General features: G+C 40.7%; 1 protein-coding gene across 5 annotated transcripts in view; it reads right to left on the reverse strand.

Moving 5' to 3' along the window:
- pkp4 (plakophilin 4) overlaps positions 1–12,335 on the reverse strand; it is a 74,168-nt gene that overhangs the window by 61,456 nt on the left and 377 nt on the right. For 2 of the 5 annotated variants that reach the window (XM_053439593.1, XM_053439592.1), the window contains exons 1-2: positions 3,291–3,437; positions 2,995–3,045 (exon numbers count right to left, since the gene is read on the reverse strand). The exons of 1 other annotated variant lie outside the window; for it this stretch is intronic. In XM_053439593.1, the coding sequence (XP_053295568.1) occupies positions 2,995–3,045; positions 3,291–3,387 (148 nt within the window). In that variant the 5' untranslated portion in view covers positions 3,388–3,437. Of the gene's footprint in view, positions 1–2,994; positions 3,046–3,243; positions 3,438–12,335 lie in introns of those variants that run through there. 2 more of the 5 variants (XM_053439596.1, XM_053439595.1) reach the window with 2 other exon arrangements.

Here is a 12,335-nt window from a genome sequence, read left to right on the forward strand (position 1 = left end):
TACTTAAAGAGACAGATTGGGGAGCAAGCACAAGGCCAAGAAGTAGGTGAGAAGCAAAGGAGGTGAGTCCAAACTGTTCAGCTCCCAAGGCTGTCATTACAATGATGCCTAGCTATACATGCGTAGATCCAACAGAGTAAAGATGACCTCATTCTGGTCTGAACTAAACAGAGGCAAACCAGTGGCTAATTATTACCATCAGGGTTATTTTTCTTGCCTAAGCAGAGACAAAACAAACTGTGCACGGCATCATCCTGGAGAAAGAAGTGACAAAGTTAAATCTGATTGTTTTGAACAATATTTATTTCACTCATAGCTTTCCAACTGTTCTACAAGGAATAATAAATCTCTTTTACAAAACACTATTTCGAGTTGAGACAAAATCTCCTCTTCAAAGTATCATAATCCAAGTCTGCCAAGAAAAGTGCTGGAGTGACCCAACCCTGACTCATTGGATCACATGGTCTGATCTACTGACCTCAGACTCCAGCCACTCCTTGGAGATTCCTACACAACCAAGCTTTCCCTTGAATCTCCCTGAGTCAAAGTAGCTCACAAGGCAAGGAAGGAAAAAAGAAAGGAGAGGCAAACTGTGCAAGAAATGTGAAAGGCTCCGATTACGCGTAAAAAAAATCAGAATGACAGAAAGGAAATGGTGCCATAGAGAGTTGAGACAGTTTCACAGTCTCAGATTCAAACAGATTTTCTCATCACTTTCCCCTGCAGACACGGATTCACAAGTTCTGTGATCCATTTGAAAGACTCCTATGCCTTGTGTCACCATCCCTGAGGAGCATGGCAGCGGCATTTCTTATATTAGTCGTCACACAGGCCATGGTAACATACACATGGGGTTATTAAGAGAAACCAGGTTCAAGCAGGAAACAACCTGCAGCTTAACACTAAAAACTTAATTTATCTTTTGATTTCAGATTCTTTTCTCGTTTTACTTCCACTTACGTTGATACTACCTGTCTGAAGTACATATTTGCAATAATTGCATGTGCTCTTATAAAACAATATTTGAAACCTCATTAAACACATACTTTGCCTGCCTGCCCCCCCAGCTCTCCTAAAAAGTTCTATCTGAATCTCTTATTGCCCTATGTGACCTCAAGCATTACTGCAGATATCGGAGGGAATACTTAAATGCACAGAAATGCCTGATGACTGGCATGTCCCTTAATTTATGACTTTCACTTCAAGATGAGATAAACTGCCCTCATCTGAATGCAGTGTTCCTGTAAGCCAGAAGACTCATTGTCTGTCAGAAAGCACGATAAAGGTTTGTCTTCAGGAGGCTGAGTGACACCAGGTCACGGCCATTCAATACAGTCAAATGAAGAGGAGCTGAGTGCCAAGGAGTCTGCAAGAACAAACAGAGCTCAGAGCTGCTTAAGTTAAACCCACAGCAGACTACATCTCTTATCTGCAGCACCTCGATTTGTGAAGGGAAAATGTAAAGATAAATGTTAATACGGTAACCATCATTTTAAAACAATTTAAATTCTATGCATGGAAACAAACTTGAGAATACATGAAGTGAAACCTGAAAATGTCTACTTGTTAAGATTTAACACCCGTACCTCCAGCTCATCCACACTCAGAGGGAGTTAAAAACAAACATGAATTTGTGAAGGAAGGAATACAGTAAAGACATTAAGGTATTTTAGATGATTCGATTCTTATCCAGTGAAATAACATCAACGCGCCGGACATACGTCCAGTGTAAAAATGAATAATCTTCAGTGACAAGAGGAACAAGACGTTTTGCAACAGATGGTCTGGATGACAAAGAGTCCAGATCTCAAAAGGGATTGGCATTGTTCAGGACTACTAATCTAAACGTGGCTACATCCAAATTACTACCTTTTTTTTTTTTTTAAATACATAATTTTTGTAGGTTTACACATGTAATTCACAGTCAACTGCCATTTGTGTGCAAACATTGCTAATACTTACTGCCAGTAACAGTTCCACCCTGTCATTGGTGAAAGCAAAGAAATCCATGGTCTTATTTCACCATAGCCGTATCACCATTGCTGTGAGTCTTTTTTAGGATTTTTATACACTGGATGGAGATCCAGACAGAGCGTTTAAAGCTAACACTTATGGATATAGCTTTACTAAATCTACAAAAGATTTGTGGGTAATTCTCCAAGATACTTGGAACGACCTACCTGCAGTACCTTGAAAAGCTATGCAGGGTTGGTGCTGTTTTAAAAGCAAAGCAGGCTCGTGCCAAACACAGACTCTTTCCCCTTATTTTGTGCTCTTCATATTGAGTTAATTGATGAGTTTAAACAATTGATTTTGAAAGCATTCTCACTTTATAGCACTTTTCTAAAGCTTTTATGCAGTACTGGATTTGCTGTAGCGACCTGAAGAGGGTAAACAACTTCAGCCTGAGCAGAGCAGGACTGATCAATGAAATCTGGTGTATTTGGCTGAGCTCAGTCCCCTGGGACACATGATTGCTTATAAATCAACGGTGAAGTGGCAGCATTATGTTGCATGTGAAAGCTCTGTAAGGAGACAGAGTCCCATGACTAATCTCTCAGGCGATACGACAGCATCCCCAAAGAGCCAATACGCTTAATTGCTACTTTTAAAAAACGGCATTGAATTCTCTGAGTTAAAAGAACATGGTCCTGTCAAATCTAATCTATCACTTTCACAGTTACGAATTTCACTCTCACAAATAAACAGAACATAATCATTTTTGAATTTTCTAAAAAACATTCACAACAGCAACAATGTTTTTATGGCAAGAGACTAAATTGCTAAATTACTTCTAAAATCCCCCACCACACACGGCTGGGTTAAACACATGGTAAGGAAGACCTGACCGATGTCCTGACAAGTAATATCTTTCTGAGCTGGTTTCGGAGTCTGGGTAAAACTAATATACAAATGGTTCTCTTCATACGGCATGTCCCTGATTAAACTTAACCTCTGATTACTTCTCTTCTCTAAGTTTCAGCATACTGTTACCTCTTAGTAGGTGCCGCACGTGGAAAACTCTTCTAAGGAGGATGTCAGATTCTGTGTAAAAACAAAAAGTTATTATTAGATCCCTCGATGTTTGACTTTCTGCTGCTGTCTACAGCTGAAAATGCTCTGCTCATATTGACACACCCAACAGCAATGGAATTTCTCCTTTCCAAAGCTAAAACAGTTTCACACACACACACACACACGCACACATATACACACACTCACTCACTATCTATCAATCATTACCCTGACTAGGCAGAGAACGATGTTGTCTCCTTTAAATAGACACATACTTGTCCTCCATTTGATATAGGATAAAGCAAGGTAAGATGTATGGATGAAGACAATAGTCTGACACCAATCCCTCCAACTTCTCAACAAAGTGGGCATGAGAAGAAATCCTTCAGAGGCTGCACCCAGTGCCTGCCTTACACCTTCAACCTTACCCCGACAAATGTTGCAATAACCTGCGGCCAATCTGAGCATGTGTATCCACGGGGCAGGACTCGCCTCGCCGCAGAGGCAGGAAACGCAGTCATTGAACAGTGTACACACAAACCTGCCACACACCAGTGCCACACACCACATCCAAACTCTCTAAGCTGCACTTTATCTCACCAGATATGTTGACTCAAAGAGGGCAAGACGACTGCAGACCGAATAATCCACGTTTGCACTGTGCAGCAGTACAAACACATGGCCAACTTTGCGAGAACAATTTCCCATAGTGATCATTCACCCTCAAAATAATTTCCTCACGACAATACCTCAGCTAATGGGGAGCGGAGAGGATCGTCAGCTGTTTCCACCATGGCATCACCAGTAATGTGTTGAGACAGAACTGGACATAAATTATTCAGATTGGATGTAAATCCCTTAAATGGAATCAGGGTTTGTGCAAGACAGAGGAGCTTTATCCCGTCACACATTGTTGGATGAATACATTTAACACGCTAATGCTTTTCTGCATACAGTTACAATGCAAACACGACAAAATACCACAGCAATCTCCCCGGGAGGAATTGTCGCATAATACTATGTATACAAGTCAATACAAAAACTCATTCCTGGTGCGACAGATGCAACACCAGACAAACGTAACAGGAGATTTCATGCACTAAACTAATCGTCTACGCTGAATAAAAAATAATTGGATCGTGGCTTGGGAGGTTTATTTTCTAACCTAATTAAATCATCTAATCATTGAGTTTAAAATGTTTTTAACCCGTTCTGCAGGTTTTAGCACCACTCCACACTCCATCTGCCGTGTCAGTCCTTTTCTCACTGCCGAGCGTATATTACGCTTATCAAACGATCATGTTTACATTTTATGTCATGCAGGATTTTGCGGGAGACTATAAGGATGATAAAAACTGTAACGTGAAATTTGCATAACATGTGTCCAGCTATTAGAAGTGTCCTGGTTCTCACAGTATAACAGTGTCCCTGAGGTGAATGGCTGAGCTCACTTCACAATTTTTATTGGGAGTGGTTACAGCAGAGAGGAACTAACCCCAGAAAACGAATCAATTGCATTCCTATTGATTGTATGAGACCAGCTTAGTTGAGTGATTTGTCATAAAAATGACAATGTTGTAGGTGACAAAGTGGAAGATAAAGAAATAATGGATTCTATATTTATTGCCATAAATACAACTCAGCAGGGAGCTGTGGGCTTCTTCTCTATTTCATTTTGTGGCTCTATAGAGTTGGACAGTTTGGTCAGAGTGTTACAGGCCTGTATAGAGGTGAATTGAATTAAGTTTCCATTTTTATTTAGTTTAGCACCTATCCTTACATAGGCATCAGAAGCCAGGTTTGCTAGCATTCACGCCAATATCTCCAGTTTGGTAGTTGAATACTTTGGTCTGACTATGGTCTAGCTTAGGTTTCAGAAGGCTTTATAAAAGTTGTTGATTTAATGAACTTGTCTGTCCTGTCTGTCCTCTGCTCTGCCTAGTGTCACTGCAGAGGTGCTGAGACACATGCAGGGTGAAAGAAGAAAGCAGGAGAGAAATGAAACCATAAACGACAATGTAACTCTGCAGAGACTCGCACACTGAGATGAACTCAAACAAGTTTACGTATACTAAGTAAATTAAATGAATCAAATATTTTGTTTGGCCTGAGGCAATGGTTTCATGAAACAGTGTGTTGTGTTTGCAAGCTGGCAACCGTGTTAAAAAAAAGGACGCTTATATCCACTTCAGTTCACGGTTGATGGCGAACTGAGATTAATTCTAGGAACGAAACACAATAATAGAGAAAATCTTGAGTTTTTAATCCCCCTAGGTCTATATGTTCACTTCAATTAAGAATAATTTGAAGGGGGTGGAAAATTAATCTTTGACAGTGACGAGAGCTGTTTTCAGGAAATCATAATGGCTTTTCTGCCTCAGGATGTAATGATAATCAGTTTATACTGACACAAAGCGTCTTTTCTTTTCATAATGAATAACAAGATTCCTGCTACGAGCTGTATGCTTTGGTCGACTAAAGCTTTGCTTCAATAGTTCTTCATGGTATTGAACAAATTGATAGAAGAAAAACAAGACTAAACTATTAAAATTGGAAGATTGTGTTCCTCTGTGGTGTAACACTGACTTCTCAACTTTGTTGAAGTTAAACCAAACACAGGAAATAAAACTCTGAAGTCTTATGACACCAGCTTCAACACTAAGATAGATGTGCAGAGGCCTGGTCGTGTAATTCCTGATGGCTGATTTGCATCTGGACATCCGACTTAGTTCTCACAGGGGGCAGACAGGGGCCTATAAAAATGTCCAAAAATGTAAGTACTTCCACTGATAACTGCACCAAAAAGGATTTAGACAGAAACATTGGGACTGAGGTTGATAAATCTCAATGATAAGGGTGTATGTAATTACTCAATAACTTGCCTCAAAATGAGAGCAATGCATTATTCAATAAATATTCTTTGCTTTTGCTGAGAAACGTCTTTATAGCAAGCAAATCTTTAAATTATCCTTCAAGTTATATGCCTACAATGCTTGAAATAAATCTTATGTCACTTCTACTGAGGATACATCATTATCTGATGCTAATTTGTGCCTTATGTTGATAAGAGTGATATTTAGCTAATCTAATAGATCACAATTGAAATGCCCGATCTTAATCAAATAACACTTTTTTAGGCCACTTCTAGCTTTGGTTTGCAGGTTGGAAATTGATCCTTGATAGTCTTAAGAAAAAAACCGAATCTATACATTTGTACACCTCAGACTGGACAAGTCTGTTATTTCCAATTTTAAATAAAAATTGTCTTCTCCTGGAAATTAAGAATGAAAAATCTAATTTAAATGTACATAAATAAAGGATGGAAAGATTTGTTTTGAATATTCATTGTATTGCAATATCAATGCGATGGGCATAGTACAAATGTGACATCAGATGTTTCATACAGGATAACAAATACACCGAAGAGCTTTATTGCTGCCGTGAACCATTTTTTACAGCGCAGCATTCAATGATATCACATAATTATTGAACTCAAGCCTCCAGGCACAGAGCCAGACTCCGAAGCAATTTTGATATATAGGCTGCATGGGGGGCATTGCAATTTTCAGGTTCATCGTGTGACGCAGATTGACCCAAAACAATCAGTGGATAAGATGAAACGGCGGTTACATTTTTCTATTTAGTTTGGTCCTAAAACATTTTGAAAGTTTAGAAAAGCTCCACAATTGAGTATTGTAGGAAGCAAACAGAGATTCAGTCAGGTCAGCCAGCACAAGACTCGGACACATGATCTCAGCAGCTTGGACAGGGAAGGACTCTAGTGTGCAAACACTATGAAACCCAAAACACGGTCAGGCACAAGGAAGTCTGGTTTCTTTTAGGTGCACTCATCCAATGAGAAATGTTCATAGGAATAAATGGGGCACCATAAACATACAGATCTACTGAATACATCTATGCTTGAATTAAATCTAAAAATGATGTCCCTGTTTTTAAGGATGTTAAAATGACAATTAAGACAGGCGTTGAAATGTACAGCCAAGGACTGTTACTTTGCATTTAAGAAATCAACCATAAGATTTCAAATATAAAGTGACTTTAAAATAGTTTTGCCTCAAAATTATGATGAGAGAAACCGAATTAATCTTCAAGATAAAGTACAACTACATGCATGACAAGTCAGTGTAAACCTGGGAAAGTAGAACTGGAACGCAATATGTAAAATCAGTTCCTTTGCCTTTAGAATCAGGACACAATGCACTGAAACATGCTGAGAGACACAGGGAGTCTGTTACTTAAAGTTAAAAGTACTTAAAGTAAATGTCAGGTCAGCCAACCATCCCCAGCTGGCCTTTTGGAACAATGATTTTGTTCAGCTGAATATATGATATATGTGATATCCAAGCTTTTTTTAATGCGTTGGCACAGCTCATCAGAAATTCCTTGGGCTTACTCGAATGCCTCTGACTGCAAAGTCGATGCATACTGAGGGAAATGCAGGTGTTATGAGATGGCACCATATGGATTATCAATCATAGGGAGATTTAATTGAAAAAAATAAATCCTAACCCACAAGTTAGTGAAATAAATTCCTCTTAGTTGTCCTCTGTAATGATTAATGGCGGAGGTGTCTGACTTTGCAGCTCTGCAGAGGTACATATAGTTTTATTTGAGGCATTTTATAGAATTTATATCTGTAGGTGCAACAAGGGCCATCGTGTTCATTATATCCAGAGTTACTTCTGCAATTTATTGTTATTTACGACATATCAAAACACAATTTCTCATCCCGTAACCACCATTTCTGGTTTTAATTTAGCTACAAAAGGAAACCTCAAATGATGTGTGCACACCTGGGAATGAACATCCACCCAAAAATAACAAATAAAATTGACATTGTTCGGGATTACTGATGCATGCAGGGGAGAGAGGGCACTTCAGGAGCCAGAAAAACACTGCTGAGACTGAAACAATCTCTTTAACAGGCTGGATGGGTTTGTGAGCCGGACGCATAACAGCCAAAGTCTCACTTTAGCTAAATATCAACACTATGAACATTACAGAAAAAATGTTGGCAATAGCAATTTTGGAATATTTTTTCTTCTTTGAGTAAAGCTGGTAACGAAAAGAGCAGAAATAAGAAAACTTCTACTTTGAGTTTTATCTTATTGGTTTGAGTTCCATCAACCTGTACACCATTGCCTTAAAGCCACAGGCTCGTCAGCTATGACGTTACCACTATATTAAGTTACTCTGACAAAGAAAGAAGAGACAGTATACGTCTGACACCACAATCTGCATATATGCCTCACAACTCCACAAACAAAATCTTAGGATCTATAAAATGCCATTTCAAGTTTTTCATGAAATGGGTGAGGCAGACAAAGCCCACAGTTTCAGTTTCCTTGTGTGGGAACAGGCGCAGCAGCAGCAGCAGCACTCATTCTCACTAGAATGAGTGCTGATGCCTTCACCTTCTGACTAAATACAGCCACCAAGTGCACTCGCATACCATGCTAGGGATGACACCTGATCCCACAAACAAGCAGCTTGAGCTTTTAAAAAGTCTAAACTAAGACTAAGAAGCACACAACCTGTGTTTATGTTTCGAGTGGTGTCTGCTGAAATGGTAAGTCAATTGAGAAATCTGTCAATTGACTGAAAACTAAATCACTCAGAGAGAACTAATTGAATCGTTAAAAAAGCTGGAAACAATTGGTAGTTCAACAATGTCTACCAGGGGGGTTTGTTTTGGTCCTTTATATTAAGTTGCACTCACCCAAAACTAAACGCATAGAAAGATTGTCCTCTTTCAGACCAAAATGTAGCTAGTATATGCAGGATATATTTAAACGCCTCCGCCCGTGAGTCATGTTTGACGCAAAAAGTGTCGCATCTAGTGTTATGCATCTTGCATAACGAAGAAAAAATAACTGTTGCACATTGTGCACAAACGTTCATGGGTATTTACACGCCAATGATCAATGTGCGTCGCGCCAGAAGAGGTCGAGCGTCAACAGCTATACGGCCAAGATGCAGAAGAAATTAGTGGATTCATCTCGGTGTCATGTTTTCCCTCACAGCTGATCTGAACCGATAAAATCCTTCGTCTTCTAGCGAGTCATTCGACCGAATGTTGATTGATTCTTTTTCAGTTGCAGACAAAAGCCAGATGTTAGTGTGTGTTTTTTTGACTAGTTGAGAATATTACATATTTATATGACTGTAGAGGCTTTAGTAGTGTTTGTTTTATTTGTCATGTACTCCCCTGGGAAGAACTCCTGTAGCACTCTATAACCATCAGGAGAGAAGGAGAGATTTAGTCCAGGGTGATAATGTGAGTACTTTCAAATATTCAACCAGGTATTAGGTGCCCTGTTGAGAAAAATCTGCGGCCAAGTATCGCTAAATTGATGTAAAGGTTTTAGGAATTAACTTGCAGGAAGACTTCAGTAGTAAGGCAAAGTAGTATGAAGCCAAAGGACAGTGGAAAAGTTCTGCCACACACTGCTGCTGCTGTCCACAGAGCAGACACTGACGAGGGGCAGTCTCTCTGACTCAGCATGTCGGGTCCGTGGAGGGCTATTTTACTGGACAAAAATCTATTGTGCGCCTAATCTCTGAAAGCGCTGACATGCTTTGTGTTCTGTATTATCTTTAGCTGTCCAGGATCCAGCCAAAGCATGAAATCTGGGGCTCTTTCAGGAATCTATCTACATATCCAGTTAGACCAACAACCCGCCAGCAGCCGCACATGTCAAGGCTTATTCACACATGCCACCACCAGACTGAATGCCCTGTATTTGTGACATGTGGTTCTTCGACTTTTTAATGTGATACGATAGCACATCTAATATAGGAATCTTCTGGGCAATTATAACTTGAAACTTTTCGCATAATTACAGTGCTTGTTGCTTCTTTTTGAAAATCTCTGGAGAGATATGACTAGACAGATATAAAGTTCATAATGGTAATTCTCAGCCCTATTATGTGTGGTTTGTTGTCAAGTGGAGGCAGCAGAGTAAGATTAGCTTTCTTCAGACCATACCATGCAAATGTGAGATGGGGAAAAAAAGAGAAAAAATCCCCCTCCTAAGGATAAATAGAACCTTCTCTTTTGGTTGATTTTCAACTGCAAACTATTATTACCAACCCACATTGGAGACACAGCTGTGGGGACTTCCAAGAAAAAACAATCATATCTTTTGAATACCTACAATTTTAAAACAAATCTGCATCATTGTGTGTAATGCAAAGTATGTGTATTACAAGGTCATGTCCTTGTATGAGCAGTTGATGGCTCTGTATCTATGTACGTTAGGAAAACAGCAACATCGTAAAAGACACACTCAAGGGCTGGTAAATTACACACATACGGCTGACTGCCATTCTGTAAAAGCTTGACTATTAAGAGCACCTGACTGACTGAAGTGTGGGACGCTGGCCTTCTCTTGATTGGCTGAATGCAGAGGCTGATACTTCAGCACTTCACATACAGACGTATGCACAGACACAAGGAAAAAATATCCAAACATGCAGGATGCGAGGCAGAGACTGGAAATTCTTTCCCCTTTGGAGGAGGGGGGTTGATACTTCTTGATGGTAGCAGAAAAAAGTAAATCTGACATGCAACATAAGGCTGAGGGCTTAAGCCTTGATGTTAGGCCAGAATTAGGGAGTGAAAATAATACTGAGAAGAAAGGCCCGCCAAAGGGCGCTAAACTATTCAACCGTTGTCAGTTCCCATTAAAGGAACTCACCGTGAAGACGGGGTCGAACAATGACACCAGCACACAAAAGGTATTTAGCAATAGTGGCTGTGTTTTTTCCCCCCTCTGTGGGAGAGGTTGTTCTTCCTGCAAAAATACTTTTTTTAATCCACTGCATCACCTGCCTAATCGATACAGAAAGTTTTCCAAACATGCATCACTGCCCAGTATGGAAGGAGTGACACACACCAAGGAGCAGGACAAATGAAACTGACAACTGGTTGGCTGCATGTCCTCCCTACTGAAGCTGCTCGCCTTGTGCCCACAGCCTCACTGCTTTAGGTGCAGACATAAACTACTGAAGCCAACACACACACAACAAGAGGGCGAGTTTGACTCTACGAACCAACATCACGCTGTTGTTTATATTCCCCAGCAAACCAACCTCAGCGGCTGTCAGCTGTGCAGCACTGTGTGTGTGTATCTAGTGCAGTAATTTGAATCACGAGGGGAGTAACCCAGACATTCCTCATGTGTGTTAGACTTAGTGAGTGTGACAAGGAGTTCACGTATGATCTCATTTGCCGTATGCCTCCCTACTGTTAATTGGCCGCAAACAAAATTGTCTTGCAATATGGTCACAATCGGGGACGAGGGCGGAAGCCTTTCCACGTCTGCATGGCAACAGCATCTTTTTTTCCCCATGCATCAAGTATGAGACTTGACCTTTGGTGAGAATTCATCCCAACAAAATGAACGGCTGCTTTTTCAATCTCCTGGGTTGTAACCGTATACTTAAAACATAGCAAACAGGAGGATGCAAGTTCATTGGTAAACTCCTCTATATTTCATCATATTCCTCTTGCAATGTCATCTCAGTCACAGCTCAAATAGACAAGCACTGGGTTGCAGAAACTATATATTGTGCATTTCAAATCACTCCTCGATCCAGAGTGAAGAGGGGCGTGTGTGCTCCCCGGTGCCATAAATTCTAAATGATAGGGTTTGCATCTGAGACGAGCAGCAACCCAATCAACCGCACTTAATGAATGCAGCATTAAAATGCATTAGCTCAGGTAATGTGAGCATTTCTCTCACAGCCTGCGGGGCAATGATAAAAAGGTGAGTCCTCCGTGTCCTCAAAAAAATAAAAATAAAAATAAGTAAGTAGTTTCTGCACAAAATCAAAGCAACGAGCAAGTCATGGTTCACGTTAAAAAGGGGAAAAAGATACACACGCCTAATGCAGATCAGGGTCATTAAATATGGCGTAGTTTGTGCGGAGCCGAGTGAAACGTGAGGGTAAAGGTAAGTTTATCTCTGCGGGCGAGGAGTGTCTGGATGTCGGCGAGCTCGCATTCCATAGATTCCCGCACCGCAAAGCTCACCTGGCTTTCCCCCCTTCGCAACTTGGAACCACACGAGAGAGAGAGAGAGAGAGAAAATGGGCCAGTTTGTGTGTTTTACGTGGTTTGTGTAGCAGCGAACAGTTTCAGGACGCAACACGCGTAGTTTTCATCCCGACGCTTTTCGGCGGAGCTCCCTCGGAAAGGTGCGGGTCGTCGGCGAGGAGCCCGGTCACAAGAACCAGATTAGCGGAGAGCATTAGATTCTCCCCCCCCCCCCCCCACCCCGCTGGGAAGGACAAGC

Source organism: Pleuronectes platessa, chromosome 14 (genome assembly GCF_947347685.1).
Source record: "Pleuronectes platessa chromosome 14, fPlePla1.1, whole genome shotgun sequence".
NCBI classification, from domain to species: domain Eukaryota; kingdom Metazoa; phylum Chordata; class Actinopteri; order Pleuronectiformes; family Pleuronectidae; genus Pleuronectes; species Pleuronectes platessa.